Source organism: Paramormyrops kingsleyae, chromosome 23 (assembly GCF_048594095.1).
Source record: "Paramormyrops kingsleyae isolate MSU_618 chromosome 23, PKINGS_0.4, whole genome shotgun sequence".
Taxonomy (NCBI): Eukaryota; Metazoa; Chordata; class Actinopteri; order Osteoglossiformes; family Mormyridae; genus Paramormyrops; species Paramormyrops kingsleyae.
Window position 1 is genome coordinate 18,987,775 of NC_132819.1, and position 22,002 is coordinate 19,009,776.

Here is a 22,002-nt window from a genome sequence, read left to right on the forward strand (position 1 = left end):
AATGTCAGGAGCAGCATGGTGGTGCAGTGATTAGCACTGTTGTCTCACACCACTGGGACCAGGGTTCGAGTCTCTGCTGTGGCTCCGTGTGTGGAGTTTGTATGTTCTCCCTGTGTCATCACTGGGTTCTTCTGTACAGTATTTTAATAATACTATCAAGCCTTTCCCAAATAGCAGCGGGCTGATCTAGCCCAATTACGGGATGCCAGTCCTTTATGGGCACACACATAGGCACAATGGGCAAGTTAGAGATGCCGTTCAGCCTGATGCCCGTCTTTGGGAAATAGGGTGCCTGGATGAAGCCCATGTAACCAGAGGTGGAAAGTTCAGGTTCAGAAAGTACAAATCCTGACCAAGATTTTGTTTCAACTAACCAGTTGAGCATAAAGAGTCACGTTCACATAGTAGTGAAATGGTTGGTTGAAACAAAATCTTGGTCTGGATTTTTACTTTCTGAACCTGAACTTTCCACCTCTGGTTATATGGGCTTCATCCAGACACCCTATTTTCCCAAAGACATTTTCCTCTACATGTAACATATGGAGAACATTCCACACAGAAAAGAAAGGGGATTCATCCAGCCCTGGGTGCTTGAGGAAACAGTTGGAAAATTCTGGAACGTTCCAGAAATTCTCATTTGCATTCTAGTAATAGAGAAGACCACAGTATATGGACAGCACAGAGTAGCACAGAGTGACCACATTTGATTAAAATAATTCCCTCAGTGCTTGGTAGTCTTCTGCCTGAGGTGCTTGTATCTTTGGATGCATTGTCAAAAGGGATTTCTGCTTTGTGAAATGCAAAATCACCACGGCACCCCGCACGTCACAATTTTCAGCAGAGCTTTTCTGACAAAATGCAATGTTACACAAGAACACCACATGGCTTATTCGCTCAGCTGAGAGACAGTCGCTTGATATCATAATCCTGGAGCATGTGCTTCTGTCCACTGCGGCTCGGTGCCGATGATGACTTTCAGATGAAGACAGGAAGTTCCCATCTGTAAGTTCTCATGGTTTGGTTACTAAAGAATTTACCAAAAATGTTCCAATATAATCTCCCCTCGTAAGTCCGCATGGCCTTCCTGACGGGCCCGGAACATTCTTCCCTTCATTTTAGACAATCTGGACACTTATTTATTTAATTAACCTTCAATTTAATTAGTATGTAGGGGGGCTGTATTTGAATATATGTGGTCTTTTTGCAGCCTAACTGCAGTGTTTGCATCTTTTGCAGACTTTCTGAAAGCTTTAAAATTATATCGTAATGGTTTAACTTTTTGTTCAACATATTTCATATTCTTCAAATCCGTGTTTACCCTGTTTAATTCATATGATGTGTGTAATGTTTAACCAATATCTGTTTCTGTATGTTCTACATACAAATTTTGAATTCTAATTTACTAAATAAGTAGACACTTGTTACTTTATTACAAAACTTTCGTGATATTTATATGTGTATTTTCCAGTCTTGAAGCTGGTTAGTAGTGAAATGCTGCCACCTGCTGGACTCTTAAAATAGACCAATTGATTTTCTAAGTCTACTACGAAGTAACTATTAGCCTGGCGAAATCCATTAATCAGGCTAATTTCTGGTTACTTACTAAACGTCCATTTGACACTTATGTTTTATGATTCTTGTTGTTTCAACTAGTTAATATATTTTTATTCAGCATCTTATACCATCCATATTTCTGAATGATTAACAGATTTATTCTGGTTGGGGGAATCGTGCTATTTCAGGCAGGGTTACGCTCGATGTCACGTTAAAGCAATAATATATAATGGCAAATTTAGAGACGCCGTTTAGAATAACTGCAAATATGCGGCAAATATGTGTTTGTAGGACGCAGGAGAGAGTTTGATGGAGTGGGGAGGCACAACTTAATAGTTTAAATACAAAGGTCTGTTTATTGCGGGGATGAGTGAATCCTAATTAAATATCTGGCAATACATTTGGGAATATTTCGCTCGTCTCTCCCAGTTCCTACATGCATGCCTATCGAACCTCTGTGCCAGCCACATCTGGTGCTTCTTTCATTAAACCGCAATAAAATTAAAAACGACATTTTTACACCAGAAGGTGTCGATGTCCACTCACACGTATCCTTGAGCTCCTGGGAGCAACACAAACAGCTGAATGTGGCGGTCAGCAGCCTGGTGTTGTGGCACTTTGATTAACGCAGAAACGACGCGTAAGGGCTAGCTGCACAAAACTCCAGGGATAATTTGATGGTGCTGGCTGCTCATGGACGTTTCTCAGTGGCCCAAACAGCCAAATGTTACTCTCATGATTCATTATTAGAGAACTATGTTTTACATGGATTAAGGTCTTATTAATAATCATAATTTGCAGCATATAATTATGCACATATAGACACTTCAACATAGAAACAAGTCTTATTGCTTCATACACTTCAGTCAGTTAAATCTTTGCCATTTTGTTTGATCGTAGACTTTGACTATGTTAACTGACTTTTGTCCTGATGTCTGTGTGTCTGTCTGTTTAAACCAGGGGTGTCAAACTCCAGTCCTGAGGGGCCAGAGCCCTGCACAGTTTTTGGTTTACCTTCATTTAACACACCTGATTCAACTCCTTGTGCTAATTTCCACAGAGCTCATAAGCTAAATCATTTGTGATGGAACAGGGAAAGGACTAAGCTACACAAGGCTCTGACAACCCTGGTCTAAACTAAAGCACACACACTCCCTCTTGTGGTCAGGTACCCACATAACCATTCTAAGCTACACAGGGCTGCGACCCTCCAGCACTGGAGTTTGAGACCCCTGATTTAGAGCTTTTATTGATCTGCCGAGAGTAGATCTTCTCCTTACATACCTTGTAGCGGGCAGTTAAATATGTTATCGATCTGAATGTCAATTCCTGACTTTGCCACTCTGTTTTTAATTGTCACGCGCCATCAGGATGAATATCGCCCTCCACATGTGCGTGTTCATTTTCCCGACTTGGAAACTTTTGCTCGTTAACATTCAGGCTTACTAATTACTCTGCATAATCCTATGAAACCATAATGGATAAGCGCTAAACCTTGGGTTAGAAGCACTGGCAAGCTGACAGAGGACATGGGAGGGGGCGGGGCCTTTACAGCCGCTGATGTGATTGGTCACAGCATGTCACTAGTACTAAATTCCAGGTCGTTCCTGCTCCAAACCGTCAGGCAGGAAAATGACGTGACTGGTAAAGTAGCTCTGACAAGGAGATGGAGGCAGGGGGCACCTGAGAGGTAACAGGCACAAGATGGGGGAATGAGTGGGGACAGGGCTGTGGGGGTAAGAGGGGTAGAAACAGGGCTGTGGGGGTAAGAGGGGTAGAAACAGGGCTGTGGGTGCATGAGGGGTAAGAGGGGTAGAAACAGGGCTGTGGGGGTAAGAGGGGTAGAAACAGGGCTGTGGGTGCATGAGGGGTAAGAGGGGTAGAAACAGGGCTGTGGGGGTAAGAGGGGTAAGAGGGGTAGAAACAGGGCTGTGGGGGTAAGAGGGGTAAGAGGGGTAGAAACAGGGCTGTGGGGGTAAGAGGGGTAAGAGGGGTAGAAACAGGGTTGTGTGCATAAAGATTGGAGGTGTGATGGTTTGGCTGTGTATGTGTGTGTATGTGTGTGTGTGTGGGGGGTAAATAGCATGTTGTGTGGGAGTACATACTGTATGAGATTGCTGGGTTGTAGGAGTCCAGCAGGGGGCTCTGTCCAGTAGGCCCACAATTCTGTCGGGAGTTAAACCAGAAGAGTTCAGACTTTCAAAGACCGTTAGCTGGCTTTCCAACTCAGCTCTGAAGTTCATTCTCTTCTAAAAGTTCTAAACCTTTGCCCAAAGTTCTCAGCCCACTTACGCTGCTTTGACGTACGCGCATAACTATAAACATGAATTTTCCTCCCCTCCCACCCCCTGGCGCCGTGTAAAGATGGCTGTAATAGCAGCTCTTTGCGCTGCTCCTCTCTGTCTGGGCAGCGGCTCCCGGGTCGCGGTGTGGCGGACAGCGGACTCCCTAATCCCCACATCTCCGCTGATGAAAGGGCTGCTGGGTAGTGTGGCTTTGAAGTGCCATTTTCCCGGGGCCGGGTCACACCTTGAGGCGGGGGGGGGAGCAGCCAACTGTCAAATGTGGACGCGTAGGTCTCCGCAGCCTGCCGACGGCGGCACTCCGCGCATTAAACAGTGCATGGTATGCATGTCCGTGCAGCGCACGCAATCGCCGTGAATGTAATATTAAATGCGCTCAATTTTATTGAAATGTTAATTCAGATGCAGCGGTGCTCATGCAGAACTTCGCTTTTCTGTGATGGGTTAGTATTGCTTGTGCACTTTTATGCGGTCATAGCAAAACGTTACAGGGGACGTACTAAGTCTAGAAAATGTATGACGAGATATTTACTGGCGTCAATCCCAGTTTTTAGACCTGTTTGAAGCTGTCTCTGGCTGGAATGACAGTCAGAATCAGGCGAAACGAGGATCTGTGGAAGGCCGGAACTGTTCTGCAGCAAAACTGGCTTCTTTTGAGCCAGTAACTTTATTTTGAATTAAATTAAAATTCATTAAATAATTGGAATGACCCAGCATCTGCTGATGATAAATAACGTAACTGTACAGAAGCGATGTTTAGTGGCCAGAATAGCAGCCTGGGGTGAGGGGTCAATTCCGACCCCTGTTTCCTGTATGCAGTTCTATCACTGTTGCATTACGAGTCTCCTGCCATCCAAAAATCTGCAGTTAGGCTGATTTGAGTCTTTAAGTTGCCTGTGGTGTATGTGAATGTGCCCTGTGACGGCGTGGCATCCCATTCAGGGTATGCCCTATGCACCCTGGGTTGGTGTCCAGGTGATGTTAATAAGATGGATGGGCATAGATTAATAGATGGTGATTTATGACTTAGTCATCATGCACTTAATTAGCACTGTACTTCAGCATAACGCTGTGCCCTCAAGGGTATAATTCTACACTACACTAGATATGTATAAACCCACATGTGGCCATAATCAGTAATTAACAAAAATGATTAAATCTATTTCAATGGGGTTGCAAGTTTTGCCTTTGAACTATAGCTCCAGTACCAAGGGGGCAATTTTCATACGTGTTTGTGAAGTACACGGCTGTGTGGTGGCATGTTGGTTTCTTCGCTATGAAGGTCTCCTTACTCTCCTTCCTGCCTGACTAGAAAGCTGCCTTGTGTGGTCACACCTTCTCCACGCGAAAACACCCCACGGACGTCACAGGCTTCTGCCATCTGGGGCACCTTCTGAACCGGCTGAAAGGTCGGCTCCCCAGAATGACTGCTGAGGAGGTGTTATTGCTGTAAACGAGCTCCCGGGGGGGTTATCATCATTAACCGACACCTAGAATCCGAATCGCATCCCGCGCTCTGTACGCTTTGTCCGCCTGGGCTACGGAGCATGTGTGCTTCATCAACAGCTTCACACAACTGACGTCTTGAAAAAAAAAAATGCAATTTTCACGTCGGTGACAGATTAACACTGCTTCTTCTAATAATAACAAGGGGAGACATTTGTTCTGTTCTCAGTACTTCCATAATGAGCTAGAAATTATTATAATTATTACCTGGGATTGTTCAGATAAATTTTTTATGATCTCTGCCCGTGTTATTTTCCCACACATCCTTTATTTTAATTCAGTATTTACAAAACAGCAAAGTGCTCATCTTTGATTTGATTTTCCTTTTAGATTAGATTAGATCAACTTTATTGAACTCAGAGAGAAATTCTATAGAGAGTGTAAGGAATAGCAATAGTTCCAGTTAAATCTGTTTTCATATTTAAGCAAACGCGCAGTGAAAACAGGCATGTGAATGTTCTGGGGTTTTTTTTCCCCAAAAGCAAACTAGTTCCTGACACTTTGTAAAACAAGCTCCATACTTATTTTGCAAAGAGGAGACTGAAAGGATCGTGCCGTGCATATAAATTTCATATAAATCTTTATTTAGGGAAATTACACGTGATTATAAGACAAACAAACATTTAACCACATAATACATTCGTGTTTAAAAGGATTATGATGTAAAATAATTTTTTAAATGATAGGCCTAATAAAAATGCAAAGAAAGCAAAGGCTGATTTTAAATTGGTCAGACTGGTTAGAATAGCTATTTTTTTCCTAGTCATGGAGACAAAGTAACTGTGTTCGGGAAAAATAGCACAAAATGTCACCGTATCTCCTTTTTGCGGGTTTAGCTGTGAAGAGGCACAGCGGCACGTTGTTTGTCTGCTGTTACGGATTAAAGTGAAAAGCTAATGCGGCGGCTGATAAAACGCGTCATGTACGGGCTGCATTCGCCACCCGGCCCTTTTCTCATGGTGCCCTGGTTCTCTGAACCTATCCTCAGCGGGACGCGGCAACACCGCAGCGCCGAGTCCTTCGCAACCGGAGCAAATATTGATTTTCGTAACAGCCATGTGCGAAAAGCTGGGGTCCATTTGCGCCTGGCTTTCCGAAAGGTTTGGCGTTATTTTAAAATCATATCAGCTAAACATGATAATTGTGATTTCAAACGGCTTTGTTCGGTGTTATGAAAACTTTGCACAGAAATTCTCCATGAAATGGCAGGAAATCTAAGTCGGATGATTAATGAATAAATGATTTTCTAGGGAAAACAAAACATTAAAATGCCAGCTGTAATGGAAGGTGCCCCATATCCCCATTTTTCACCTCTATTTTACTCTCCTCCTTTCATGTAAAAATAATATAAGACCGAGCAGAGGGTAGGAACAGCGCTCCTTACCAATGTGAAAGCTTTTCCATGCCCCTTTGAAGTAAATCGATAGAGTGTCAGGTTTTGCATCATCTTTGGTGAGGTACCAAGCAAATTTCATGATATTGCAGTGCATTTGCCAACACGGGGCTGAGCGTTGGTGCCTTACCTCCCGGGGTGTTGTGAAACCCTCGTACAGCACAGGAGAGCCGGGCTTATCCTCTACATCATCCAGAGAGGCTCATTCTTCCTGGACTGAAACATTAGCTAAACACAGCTGGACTGATATCTAATTGACAGCATGACTGATATCTGATATCTAATAGAAAGGATTGACTGATACCCTAATGTCTTTTCAGGAGAATTTTTATGGTGCAGCATGGTGCAGGTGGGAAAAAAGAGTGATGATCCGCTGGTAGTTTCAAGACAGAGGGGTTTATTAGGGGAAGTAACAAACCTCAAACTAAAAGGACCACAAGGAGTCAGAGACTAATGGAGCAAAATAAGAACCAAATAAGAAAACCATAAAGGCACAAAACACAAGGAGAGCAAACTACAGGAAGGAATTAATACAATAAACACAAAAAAACAAGAATTCAAATAAGCAAAACAAAAACGGATGAGGTCATTTTTCAAACACACAGCCGGCAGGTTTACTTTCCAAGCTGCACACTCAGCACACTGAGCCACACAGCAGTTTAGGGAGCAGGGGAGACACACTGGGGACTTAGGACTAAGACAGAGGAGGGAATGGGCTGGTCAGCAACACCTGCTGGCCAAACGGGGACTGAACATATATGGGTTAAATGTGTGTCAACAATGATAATTAATCACTTTCACTCCACTTTATGTTCCCTGACAATGGAATGAGCTGTCAAGCTGCATCCAGTCATCAGACTCCCTCTTCATCTTCAAGAAACGCCTCAAGACCCATCAGTTCCAATAATACCTCTACCAGCCCGATGCCATTCCATGCTCGGTGAATGTTCTTAATGTTGCACTTTCTGCATATTTGAATAGTTGTCTTATTAGGTTATTGCTTTGTTTGGAAGATGTTCTATAGCTCCTGCTCCAGTGCTGCTTACACTTGTACAGTACTTGGGCATTCACTGGAAGCTCAGCCTAGCTGTACCTGGGCATTCACTGGAAGCTTAGCCTAACTGTACCTGGGCATTCACTGGAAGCTCAGCCTAACTGTACCTGGGCATTCACTGGAAGCTCAGCCTAACTGTACCTGGGCATTCACTGGAAGCTCAGCCTAACTGTACCTGGGCATTCACTGGAAGCTCAGCCTAACTGTACCTGGGCATTCACTGGAAGCTCAGCCTAGCTGTACCTGGGCATTCACTGGAAGCTCAGCCTAACTGTACCTGGGCATTCACTGGAAGCTCAGCCTAACTGTACCTGGGCATTCACTGGAAGCTCAGCCTAACTGTACCTGGGCATTCACTGGAAGCTCAGCCTAGCTGTACCTGGGCATTCACTGGAAGCTCAGCCTAGCTGCACTTATGCCTAGTCGACTCCTCAACAGCACGTACTGTATGTTTGCAGTGTGCTATTCACTTCACTTGTACGTTACTATGGACAAAAGCGTCTGCTAAATTAAAGTAAATATTGGCCATGGCCTAGTTTGGATAATGACACAAATATTAATTTTCACAAAGTCTGCTGCCTCAGTTTTTATGATGGCAATTTGCATATACTCCAGAATGTTATGAAGAGTGATCAGATGAATTGCAATTAATTGCAGAGTCCCTCTTTGCCATGAAAATGAACTTAATCCCAAAAAAATCCTTTTCCACTGCATTTCAGCCCTGCCACAAACGGACCTGCTGACATCATTTCAGTGATTCTCTCGTTAACACAGGTGAGAGTGTTGATGAGGACAAGGCTGGAGATCACACTGCCATGCCGATTGAGTTAGAATAGCAGACTGGATGCTTTAAAAGGAGGGTGGTGCTTGAAATCATTGTTCTTCCTCTTTTAACCATGGTTACCTGCAAGGAAACATGTGCAGTCATCATCGCTTTGCACAAAAAGGGCTTCACAGGTAAGGATGTTGCTGCTAGTAAGATCTCACCTATATTAACCATTTATCGGATCATCAAAAACTTCAAGGAACTACAAAAACTACTGCAGCTCGCTCAGGAATGGCAGCAGGCAGGTGTGAGTGCATCTGCACGCACAGTGAGGTGAAGACCTTTGGAGGATGGCCTGGTGTCAATAAGGGCAGCAAAGAAGCCACTTCTATCCAAGAAGAAACATCAGGGACAGACTGATATTCTGCAAAAGGTACAGGGGTTGAACTGCCAAGGGAGTGGGCTGAGAAGCAAGCTCTACACTGGTGGTGCCCCCATCCCACAGCTGAATCAACTTTGGAAGACAGTCCTGGCCCTTGCTGGACTTTCTTGGGCGCCCTGAAGCCTTCTCACAATTTTGCCTAAAGAATGGTACCAAAACACCCTCCGAGAGCAACTTCTCCCAACCATCCAAGAACAGTTTTGTGATGAACAATGCCTTCTTCAGCATGATGTAGCACCGTGCCATAAGACAGAAGTGATAACTAAGTGGCTCAGGGAACAAAACATTGACACTTTGGGTCCATGGCCAGGAAACTCCCCAGACCTTAATCCCATTGAGAACTTGTGGTCAATCCTCAAGAGGTGGGTGGACAGATTCAAAACCCACAAATTCTGATAAACTCCAAGCATTGATTATGCAAGAATGGGCTGCCATCAGTCAGGAATTGGCCCAGAAGTTGATTGACAGCATGCCAGGGCCAATTGCAGAGGTCTTGAAAAAGAACAGCCAACACTGCAAATATTGACTCTTTGCATGAACTTGATGTAAGTGTCAATAAAAGCCTTTGACACTTATGAAATGCTTGTAATTATACTTCAGTATACCATAGAAACGTCTGACATAAAGATCTACAAACACTGAAGCGGCAAAACTTTATGAAAACCAACACTTGTGTCATTCTCAAAACTTTTGCCCATGACGGTAAGTGTTAATGTTCCTATGGTTGCCTCAGTCTGAAGGTGTCACCTAAATATGTAATAATATTAATAATAACGGAAGTAAAATCTTGCAGAGCTAAACAATGGTTAGCTTCCTTTCTGTAAGTCTTGGATGTTAGACTCTTCTCCATGGACCCGTGCTGGAGATTGATCAGCATAAGATCTATCCTGGGCGTTCCTGCAGGGATTACCTTCTTAAGCCTAGTGAATGTTCAGGAAAGCTGAACATGAAGTCTCATTCAGAGGGTTCTCCAGGAGACTCCACCTCCTAGACAAACAGCCGATAAGTTCTCCCAGTCTGCGGAATGCGGATTCTTTCATATGTTGGGCCTCCAGAACCATGTGGGCCTACAGCCCTGGACCCAGCTCTAGCATGTATATCTAATAATGCAACAAAAGTTTGACTTTGGATCAGAACAGTGAACTATGGAGTGGAGATCATATTAGCAGAGTTAATTACATACACATGTATGCAAACAGGCTTTCATTTTAATCTCATTTTCTGAAATTTGTTCATGTATATGGGGAATTACATACACCCCAGCAGTTCTGGGTGGGAATTAATGAGTTCTTCAGGGGGGTGACCTCGCATCTATTGAATCTGGGCTGAGCTGAGGCAGACTCACTCTCCTGCCTGCCAGTCATTCAGAGCCATTAAAACGCTGCAGAGCGACCGTTAGCGAGAGCACCGGAAGCTAACCAGCACTTAATTACCAGAGCTCTGACAAGGCCGCAGTGCGAGGCACGCAAGCCTGAATGATAACCACCATCTGCGGTACTCAAGGTCGTCCAGGTCCTTCTTAAGGCGCCCAATGACAGGCACAAAGTGAACATGAGATGACCTTCGGAAGGCACTTATGTTCTACTAGTACTTAGGGGAACCATATTACTCTAAAAGATTATGCATCTGTTTTATGTTCTGGTCTGGCTGCTTGTATTTATTTGTGTCACATCTAAAACATATAAAGTCATATTCAAAACACGCTGCTCTGATACCTGTAGGACAGGAGGCTTATTCAAATGCTTTGGCAAATAATTATCGATGCGGCGACAGGACAGAGAAAAGCTCCCCTTTATAGAAGCGGGACAAACTGATTTTTGCACTTTGCTTAGAGCTGCCTGTGGCAACACTCGAACCCTGACCTAAGCCTCTTAGTATGGTGACTTAGGGATCTCAGCGTTGCTCCCGCCGAATTTATGCCCTAACTGACATAATTACTTTCATAATGAACATGCCTTCCCCATTACCCATTACAAACAGGCAGTGCACATTTGTGGTACCACAGGCAGCTTGTTTACCAGGCTTCTCCACACTTTCTCCTGAATTCCCACGAATGTTGAGCCGCAGCTTCGGGGGTGTCGCGTCGTCCCCGTAAGCGGAGCCCCCCTCAGCGTCACCCTCTCCTGATTCTGCCGTAACGCATGTCATTAAACGCGAGCCCTCGCAAACACCGACCCCCCCCCCCCCAGCTTATCGAAGAAAGCATAAGGAAGCCGCTCGCTCATCCTGACTCCTTGACACCCACAGCGTTGCCTGTGTTATATGCTGCTGTTAAACTCACATTGTAGCCATATCTGCAATATACTAACATACAAATTGCTGTCATTTATACAACGTTGCGAACGCAGCTATTATCTAATTAACACTGACAATGCTGAAGACATATTCATTGGCACATGTGAATGTAATGTCGTAATGTGTGAAACGATGTTACAATTATGATACAATTTACGATTGATGACCTAGTAAAGGAAATGTGGCATGAGAGGATGTGTCTAAAGCATCCCAGCTACTAACTTAGATGAATAAACCCACTTTCTATAGTTTCTATAGTTACAGGATCCATCAGCAGCCGCCGTCACCTCTGCTTTCCAGTTCCCTGTATAACCTCCTGTCCAGTTACATCCCTGTTAGAATAACATAAAATTGTAGGAATTATTTCAGGTTCATTCCAGGGGTACATCTGTAGGAGTGTTATGACTTTTACCTTTGTGGATATCTCATGGCACAAGTAACACTTGATTGAATGAGGAATGCAGAGTGTATCGTGGTGATGCTGCGGTTCCTTAATTAACAGCCACTAATGAAGTTAAACGGATTCATCTTTATGCATTTGAAGGTGAATATACATGTTATCCAAACACATGTAGCTGCTAAGTTGTAATTCAGCTCCTGTAGCTGGGTTTCCATTAAAGTTTTGTGCAAATAATAAGAAAATTCTCTCTAAGTCGACAAAGTTAATTTGAGATTGAGATCCATGTGCTGTTCTTCAGCATGGAGTGGGCTTTCTGGAAGGACTAATTACTGTGTCCTACATATCTACTAATTCACATATTCCTTTTGTAGTCTTGCGTATTAATTCTTTTTTTGACTCGCCACAAAAACCACCTCAGGCGAATGTGAAAACTTTTGTACAATAATTGAGAGTTTCTTTATATTTGAGTGCTTCCATTAACGGTTTTTCAGTTCACATCTTCAAAACGTAGGTTGACAGAAACGCGACTCGTGCTGCTGGCCGGAAAGCTGAGGGGCTGCCCTCCCCCCCCCTCTCCTGTGATGCTCGTCAAGCCTCAACGCAGCACTCAGTCCGTACGGGGCTGACGCCTGTGAAAGCTAATTTAATTAATTAAATTTCACATGCGTCATGGTCGCCTTGACCTGGCACTCGGCTGGGCGGTTTAAGCTAATTAAGAAGGTAGAGCTCTCTTACTGCATCTGGGCGGTGATGCTTCCTACTGAGAAAATCCATCCCATCCTTATGGATGGTCTCCCATGTAAAGTGGGAACTCAGACGCGTCAAAACACGTCACACACTTCCAATAAGGTTAAAGCGCTTTACAGTGATCTGCACCCATGGATCTGTGTTTTTGCATGTAAATGTGAATATTTATGAGACAGTCCATCAAATATTAAGTTTATTATTATAATATTCATTCAGCAAGTCTCTTTTGTACTTTTTGCCTGGAAGCTGTTTCATGAACTATTTCAGACTTTGTCCACTGTGTTTCGTTTTTAAGCTCAATCTGATCCCCTTCCCTCCTCAGATGACTTGTGTTTCCAACCTCAAGACACAATAAGGAAGGGACAGAGGCTAGATATGTACAAACATTTAATGAATATGCTTTACAAAAACAATAATACATTAAAACATTTGGTCATTTCCTTTTTGTACAAAAAGAAACCGCACAGCTTTCCTGGATGCTTCCAGCATGTGACACGGACATGGTACAACTTAAAGAGGTCTGCTTGACGTCTACAAACACGGCGGGCTATTTACAGACCACCCTCACATGTGATGGCCTCTCATAGGCGGTCAGGTCACCACGTTCCCCTGTGAGAGCGACCTGGTCATCTCCGTGTGGACGAAGAAGGTCATCAAATCACCCTTGCCCTTGACGTTAATGACTCCTCTACAGGTACACGTGTAGCCCAGGTTATGAAGGATCTGCCGAGTCTCGTCCGTGACCTGCGAGCAAAGCAGTGGCATGACCCTTTCACAGAGCCCGGTCTGTTTGAGTCATCTGAATCTCAAACGTTCAAACCTACGAAATGTGCCTCTCTCGTATAAGCATACAACTGAATCGTACAGAAGGCGCTTTTATGAAGGACATTTATTTTTCTCTGACACTGATATTTTCACAGCTCACAGTATAATAACTCCATTATAGGAAAATCTGTTAAAATAGTTTGAATACGACACCAGCACCTTCTAATAATAAACGGTCTGGTCTTTAATGGCAGAGCGGCGTGTGTAAAACCCAGTCACCCTAATCAGAGGTCATACACTCACGCTTTCAGTCCTAATGGCTACAAAAATCATACAATAAGGCCTGAAAATGCTCAAGGCTGGAAGCAAAAGGAGATGGTCGGCAGGTACCTGTATCTTCCCCAGTACTCCAGTGCTGTCCATCCTGCTGGCTACGTTCACCGTGTTCCCCCAGATGTCGTACTGGGGCTTCTGCGCCCCAATCACCCCAGCGATCACCGGTCCGTGGTTAATGCCTTGCAGGTTAGAAAGACACTTTTCTGTCATCATCATTTTTCATATTGGTTTTTTTTCCCCATTTCTGAAACCCCCCCCCCCCCCCCCCCCCCAGATTGATCCTGTGTCTCAGTCAGGGGCGACTGTAGGATTTGACCCTTAGGAGGGGGTTCAATACCTGCTAGGGTTGGCACTTTTACAGGGCATATCGCTAAATGGATTTAGAAATTTTTTCAGGGGGCTGAGATAAAAAATATGGTGGTTGAAGCCCCCCCCCTAAATAGGTTTTAGAATCGCCTCTGGTCTCAGTCCTGCCATTTCTTCATTGTCCCTGTTGTGTCACTCGACTGGACCGTCTAAAATAATAATCTACAACAGTGTTTTCCAATCCGGTCCTCGGGACCTGCAGAGTTGGAAGGGAGCAAAAATGTGGACCATTGATGGGGCCCTGAGGACTGGATTGGAATACATTGATCTAAAATATAAAATGACACAGAAATGAATCTCCATTCTACATCTCACTAAGGACAGAGCCAGTTTTCATGTTTCTGATGGCCTACTCAAAAAGTCATTTCAGGGTCCCCCTGCCCCCCTCAGATATTTTAAAAATTAAGTGACTACCAGAGTCAGATCTCTCTATATTAAAGATAGCATGTTTTTAAATTACATTTTTAGTGTAGTGACTGTTTGTGGCCAACAGGGGGCACACACCTCAGGGAACCCATGCAAATGCATGGCTCGAGTGGTAGTAAACACTGCAGCTACCCACACATCCCGGACACTCACCGACTCGAAGTTTGAAGTCGTTGAAGGAATGCTTGTTTATGACGTCCAGCTTCCCCACCAACGCAAAGGCAAACTCCACCATGGTGCCGATGTGCATGTATTGCCTGTCATGGTCCTGAGAGGAGGTAGTACGTTACAGTCAGCTGATGCCATCCCTTTAAGAGGCAGATACGTCAACATTATCACTCAATTAACCATGATGTCTACAAACAGGGGCAACCGGCTGACGCTATCCCTTTAAGAGTCAATTACATCATCGATATCAAATGATAAAGGATGCTGTTCACAAACAGGGGCAACAAGTTTAAGCACTGACAGTAATCTGAGCCATTAAAATCATCTGCAGTCTGGATGGGCATATTTTCATTCCGCAGTGTTTTATGATTGATTACTCATTTACTGAATCACGCCATAGACAGACAGACTGCTGAAGAAGAGATTTATTAATTTATGTTGTGTCTTGCCTAATTCCTCAGCTAGCAGCTGTTCTGCAAAGACCCTAATAATGGTCTCAATCGCTGCTGTCATTTTGACTTTATTCGTGCCTCGCCCCCTGCTGGCCGGCATCATAAAACACCCTACATAACCCTGAATCTGTTTGGAAGTGATCAAGCCGTTTCAGCATCTTTTGACCAAGGCCTATACGTCAAAGACAGTCACTAAACCCTACATCCGCATCCCCCTCACGCTCCTTTATGGAAATGCAACCCCTCGAAACCCAGCCTAAGCATGTTTGTAGAAGCAACCGACAAAGTACTGAACTGAAAACCACACTAAGAAGTGGCTCTGCAGCTAAGAAACGGATGATTTTTGAACATATCCTAGCTGAAGTAATGGAGGAGTATAGGGGTACTGTTTATAGCATCCTGGTCAGAGAGAGCTGGGAGGGGCTGTAACCTGCCCCCACCTGTACCTCGCTATTTCATTATCATTCATGTTTTTAATTTCATCCCACCATTTATTAACCTCAGGTCAGAGTCTAATAATTTAATACAGGGAACAAACCACAAGGCTTAAAAAAAAACTCTGAAGCCATAATTAATAAAGGCTGTAATTACTAATCATGGGAGTCACCGAGGGCAGGAATGATTGAGTGTAGGGTACCTTTCTATTCTCACAGCTGGCACGTTCGGCTCCCCTCCTGAACCGAACCCTGGGCTGAAACCAGCCGTGGAGCGGCTCGGAGCACCATACCTGCGAGTACTCGGGCCCGGGTGTGGCGTTGAGCCCCGTGGCTGCCATGTAGGTGCTGCCGATGGTCTTGATCTTCTCTACCCCACTGAACTTGGGCTTGGACAGGAGCTTTGTTCAGAGTTAATACGTGTTAATCGCCAGAGCATCACACCAGGGGCAGAGTGTAGAGTAGAGTACTCTACATTCTACTCTACACTCTACTCTACACTCTGCCCCTGGTGTGATGCTCTGCTCTGTCTGCTTCCCGGTACAAACCCTTCACGATCAGGCCGCATTTTTATTATAAACTGCAAAACGAAGATGATTCTCCAAGGTCTGTAATCTGATATGTTAAACTGCTCCTTCATGAAATGTCCCCAACGGCACGAGTGAATCTTTTTAATTACAGTCACGATGTTTGTCGTCAGTGTAGTTATTACCAACCCAGTAGCTTTCCGAGTAATTAAACACGTATTCCACCCACTGGTACGCCGCAAGCACCTCGTCAAAGTCCGCGATGATCTCGTTCAGCAGTCTGAGACATTCCAGGCCTTCTTTGTTGACGTCCGACTCGGTGTAGAACTCCTTGAAGTCTGGGATGGAGGCGAACATCACGCACACCAGCTCATAGGACTGGTGGTAGAGATCCTGTTAGGAATGCAGCAAATCAAGCGCAGGAGCATCAGTCCACTGACCAATGAGATTTGGGTTTATACCAGGTAGAAATCTCTCAGATTTAAACTGACACATTGTGGGCTTTTTGTTCTCATAATTCAGCTGTGAGCCTTATGATCCTGATACTGGTGGATTTGCATTGAACTAAAGGAACCCACCCCAAGCCGCCCCCCACCTCATTCTTCCAGTTCCGGGCCAGGAAGTGTTCTGCCACGTGGGCCGGCAGGACGTTCTCCAGCAGGACACGGTTCAGGTTCTCCATGGTCTCGATCTCCTCACACTCCTTCTTGAACTTGTTCTTCCACAGGAAGTCTAACCTACAGTAATATTCATTCTGTTACAAGGAGACACAGAGGTAAAGAAAAATAACAGACATCTGATCACCTCGCTCTGTGCGATGACAAGACACAAACAACAGTGACGTCCCGCTGCGGAAGGCGACCGTGAGGCGTACGGGCCACTGGGCCGGGTCGTGACCTGGTGCCAACACCGGCTTGCGTAAGATACAGGAGATAATAATCTGAATGTACAGATCAGGCCTTGCCAAGGCATTACTGTCATTGGCAGACAGATCCACCATGGGGGACCGGGGGGGGGAGCACATATTAGGTTTCAGACTAGCTTTCAGGAGGTAACAGTCCTGTTCAGGCACAGGATCGCACCTCGAAAGGCAGCCATTTTAGAGGGAATAGTTAAAGCGCTCACACTGCTCTCAAGTTGTGGAATCAGTGTTGCAACAAATCAGACCTGTTGCCAGAAGTAAGAGTTATACCCCCAAAGCTGCCTAGATAAGTTGGTATTTACATCCCATTAGTCTTAATAGTACTTATTTGAAATCTTTCTCAGGATAGGAAGGTTTCATCCAGGGACTGGTGATATTCCTGGGACTGAGAGACTAGGCCCTCGTTAAGAAGATCCCAATCAATTTACTTAGTTAAAGAGGTGGTGGAGCTTTGGTCTCACATGCAGGGATTTGTTGGAATGTTTGTCAGAGGAACAGCTCACCTGTCTGGCCAACACAAGCAGGGTAACAAAAAATATGAAGAGCCACACGGATCCCATCGTCTTCAAGTCCTTCAGAACTCCCGGCCTGGAGGAGAGAAAGTGATGGAGTGAAATGAATATGACAGAAACTGATACGACACTCTAGTGTTTCCTCTCTCGCCTGGAGGTCGGGGAGCTTCTAGGATCATGCTGAAGGATGGAGATTTGGCACCAAACGCCTCCTTGTTGAAGGGACATGGAGATGGAGAGCCTCTGTGTTTATACAGAATGCCGGAGAAATCAAATACATTAACGTGCCATTTCCCCACAACCCCGTGTTATAAAACTTGTGGCTTCCTGCCATTAGGATTAGGCCTCTCACCTTGGATTTTCATAAAACTGCAACAGAATACAGTACCAGGATTTTGTGGGAAGCAAAAGCCTGGAAACAGGTAAAGGGTGAGGGGGGGGGGTGGTCTCTCTCTGAGTAAATGTCCTAACGTAGGAATGTTGTCGCTCAAAGTCATACATGTCAAGTGTGTTCATCCTGAGGTCAGAAACACGCGACACATCTTCACGGCACATATGTTCTGCTCTCCAGTGTTTTCCATCACGAACCGGAGCGCAGAAGTCTCCTGGTGGGTGAGATCACAGGGTTTTTTTTTTTTTTAATGGAAGGCGACAGAGCGAACTTGTCTGACTTGGTTCCCAGCCTTCGCACTGCTGTGGGAAACTCCAGGGCAGGAGCTGCTGATGCTCATTGTTTGGTACATGGAGGTAGCAATCGAATCAGAATCACTGAATACAATAGCTGAATATAATAACTTCTGTTGTTGGCGTGATCTGTGTATTAAAAAATGCCGCCCGCGTAGCTGAACACAGACGACAGGAAACGTGTTATTTTGAGCTTCTGGTTGGCCATCAGGAACATTTTGCCTCTGAAGCAGTGCACCAGGTAGAATGCAGACAGGTTAACGAGCCTCAATAGAGCAGCAAGCTCCTGACGCAGCACCGCATGCAGCACTGCATGCAGCACTGCATGCAGCACTGCGGACAGTCCTGCAGAAGCATGTCACATAGCCGCGTCAGGGGTACATTTCTGCTTGAAAAATTTCCCAAGGTGCAGATCATGCTGATCAAACAAAAGCTTTAACCGGGTTCTTAAATAACAGACAACAGACAAGACTGAGGGCCTGAGGCAATGAAAGGGAACAGAGATGCAGTCAGCGGTCTGTGGCTCCACCATCAGATGAAAAAAGGCTCCGCAGCCATCAGAATGCACCCTGCAGCTGGCATGTTGTGCCTTGCAGATTGTGCCCTGCAGCCATCAGAATGCACCCTGCAGCTGCCATGTTGTGCCTTGCAGATTGTGCCCTGCAGCCATCAGAATGCATCCCTGCAGCTAGCATGATGTGCCTTGCAGATTGTGCCCTGCAGCCATAAGAATGCATCCCTGCAGCGAGCATGATGTGCCTTGCAGATTATGCCCTGCAGCCATAAGAATGCATCCCTGCAGCGAGCATGATGTGCCCTGCAGGCATCAGACCGCACCACTCCGGAGAACATCAGCATGTCAGCATCAGGAACCACCTAACATCACAATGGGCTCACAGCAACATGACGCGTCCATTGTTTATGCCCTGTGGTCTGAGCTGTAGCTGATAAGCAGCATGGCACAGAGGATGCCAGGGGATGGGACATTTCTGCTAGAGTAAGAGAAGCAGGAGCCATTCTGAGAGCAAGCCCACTCACCTATCCAGAACCTGGTCCTGGTAGAGGAAGGTGCTATAGTCATCCAGCACGGAGGCGTGCGTCTCGAGGATGATGACATTGTAGACTACCACAGCAGAGAGCATGATCACCATCTTCTGCTCATAGTTGACCCTCAGGAACACGGAGCAGGACACTAGGCCCAGAACACAGCTGTACACAAAGTACTGAAGGAGAGAAAGCGAGCATTAATGGGAACTGGGAGGGGCCGTAGGGCACATCTTCAGACACTCAAACCGGGCCACAAGCATGCTCCGATTTATCTGATGAATTCCACAAACAAACACTCTACAGTCACACCGACAATCTAGAAAGTTTCACCCTCCTTCTCTGAACTCAGCGGGACGATCTCTTCTGCAATCATGTGGAACAATTAATCATGAAGTCAAGTACTGAAGGGGCTGTTTAGAAAATAATTCAGGCCTGGCTCCGCTGTGAAGTATGCTGCCTGATTTGTACTGGCGAGACAGCGCGGAGAAGGTCGCTCGAGAGACGCGTGCACAGCCATTCCTTCAGGCCACAATGGCAACGTGTCACATCTGCGGCAAGGTGTCACTTTATATCACATTCGCTCCCTACAGCTGAGCTCCCACCAGGGCCCTCATTTCGTCACCATCTCTTCATGTCTTTTTTGGGATTTATTTTTTTCTAGTGCTGCGGTCAAAAATGTGACCAGAAAAAAAAAACATTTAAAGTGAATAGGAGTACAGCTGGGTGCAGGCAAGTGGAAGCCAAGAAAACTAAGAAAAAACACTATAAATATTCTTTTCTTGGTAATACATTGTGACAGATGCCAAAAATGTCTGCAATAATGGGCTGCAATTATACATTTAACGTGTGCCATTGTGACGAGGCTTACTGTGCTATTTATTCAGTAATCAGTAATATTGCTGCTATTTTTGGCTAAGGTTCACTGTACAGGGAAAGTAAGGAAAGTATTTAGAAGAACCTGTAGGGGTCAGAACAATGTTAACAGTACAGGAATACGGTGTTGATCTGAAATTTCTTGCAAACATGGACAGCAGGCAGAACCAGCTGATTGGCCACCTCTTCGGTCCGGCGTTTTACTTACCGGTAAGTAGAACTTATTGGTCTCCATGATCAGTTTCACCTGGGAGCTATAAGCAGTTTCGTTGGACGTGTTGGAGACCGAGGCCTCGGGTGATTTCTTGTTCTCCAGGAAAAACTGGAGGCCCAGGAAGGAGCATAAATCACTAGTCACTCTTTAGTCAAACATACATGTAATTAAAAATGTGGCTAAACAAATGAACCAAGATTTCTGGATGGGTACTTAGAGCACTAGAGCAGAGTATTAAGAGTGGAGTAGGTATGCTTATCCGGACGCTTTTCGCCGTGAATTCTGTATAGGCCCAGAAACGACTGGCTCACAGAAACCGTCAAAATGACAGGAAGCGCATTTCGCAGATAATCCCACATGCTATTCCCATTCAATCGGTTTGAGGGAAAAGGAAGATTTCAATCTTTCAGGTCAATTTCTGCTGAAGCCTCAAACTTTGTGACACACAAATGTTATCTTGAGTTCCAGATGGCTGAGCTTCGAGCCTGGGGAGGGAAGCTGCCTGTTATTTTGACACTCTCCTCCCAATCCTATTTTTAAAAACCACTCTAATGAGCTTCTCCCAGGAAGGTTTAATTTGGAAACAAGTCAGACGGATAAAAACCTCATAACCCCTGGCACTCCACATTAATCTCTTACATCGACATTTCTTAAATCCTGCAGTGGAAATCGCAGTAAGTATTTCACATTTGGTTTCTGGTGTGTTTTTTGCGAAACTCATTGGCTGGTTCAGGCATTCCATTCTTTCCAGTAAATGGTTTCCCTGTAGATGTACTGGTAACACTGATCTATTGTTAAATGTCGAGCGGGACCAATTATTAAAACACAGTGGTTTCAGCTGGAATTCACTCCAGTTCCAGGAAATCCAAACTGAACTGGAGCAGTGCAGGTTTAAATGCTACAGTTCATATAAAAACGCAACCGGGTTAGCTAATTAAGAAAACAAATCAAATTATGCTTGTAATTTGTCGGAGAGCTTTGCTGGTGGAACATTCATAAGGCGGAGAGTCGAGAAGGCAAGAGGCCACCGGCTGGGCACTTACCATGTTGAACACGGCCATTATTAGTATGAGCGCGGTGGTTGCCACGGTGACGGCCAGCCGCGGCCAGGGCCGGTTGGCGATGATTCTGGAGGAGCTCAAAATCCACACCAACGGGTTTGATGTGCCCTTGGTGCATTCCTGAGGAGGAGAGAGGGGGAGGAGCTCAGCCCGGCCCAGCGAAAAACCCCTCTTTAAATGCGCCACTCCCTCCAGGGTGACCGGCCCGTTACCATCCAATAAGACGACACGCAGCCTTTCTAATCTGCAGATCAAAAGCAATCAGTCTAATGCTAGAAATATTAGGGCTGGCTTTGATATCCATGCGGCTTTGAAGGAGCCCCATTTTCACGGTAATCAGATGACTGTCGGGTCACGTTTGTTTTAGCAGGCAAAACGGCGGCACGATTCCAGCGGCCTATCGACGCACCATAGCCGGGGTCTGCCCTGGACGGCACCCAGGCATACCGCCCCCCCCCCCCCCCCCCGACCCCGCCGGTGAGCAGAGCATCACAGAGTACTCGTAAAAATGGTCATATTATCCATGATTCTATGATTCCCCTCTTTCAGTGCTCTTTGTTTGATGATGGGAATCAGACCCTGTTATGTGTGTGTTCCATTTGCACGCTGATCAAGCTTAAGGCTGGTTCATACTTCTCTGCACACGTACTAGCGGACGTGTCCGCGAACGTTCATGACGTCACTGTGCGCCTCCGCGTATGAGCGCCTGCTACGCTCCAAATTTGTGTCTGTGCAGCTCTGATCGATTCACTAGT

At 45.3% G+C, this 22,002-nt stretch overlaps 1 protein-coding gene across 2 annotated transcripts in view; it reads right to left on the minus strand.

The window, feature by feature from the left end:
* Nucleotides 1-12,897: 12,897 nt before the first annotated feature.
* Nucleotides 12,898-22,002, minus strand: part of adcy2b (adenylate cyclase 2b (brain)) — a 37,175-nt gene continuing 28,070 nt past the window's right edge. For both annotated transcript variants that reach the window (XM_072705740.1, XM_072705739.1), the window contains 10 exons: nt 21,230-21,367; nt 20,181-20,294; nt 19,091-19,275; nt 17,360-17,444; nt 16,530-16,688; nt 16,181-16,327; nt 15,701-15,808; nt 14,507-14,621; nt 13,616-13,740; nt 12,898-13,204 (listed from right to left, as the gene is read on the minus strand). In XM_072705740.1, coding sequence (XP_072561841.1) covers nt 13,052-13,204; nt 13,616-13,740; nt 14,507-14,621; nt 15,701-15,808; nt 16,181-16,327; nt 16,530-16,688; nt 17,360-17,444; nt 19,091-19,275; nt 20,181-20,294; nt 21,230-21,367 — 1,329 coding nt within the window. In that variant the 3' untranslated portion in view covers nt 12,898-13,051. The remainder of the gene's footprint in view (nt 13,205-13,615; nt 13,741-14,506; nt 14,622-15,700; nt 15,809-16,180; nt 16,328-16,529; nt 16,689-17,359; nt 17,445-19,090; nt 19,276-20,180; nt 20,295-21,229; nt 21,368-22,002) is intronic.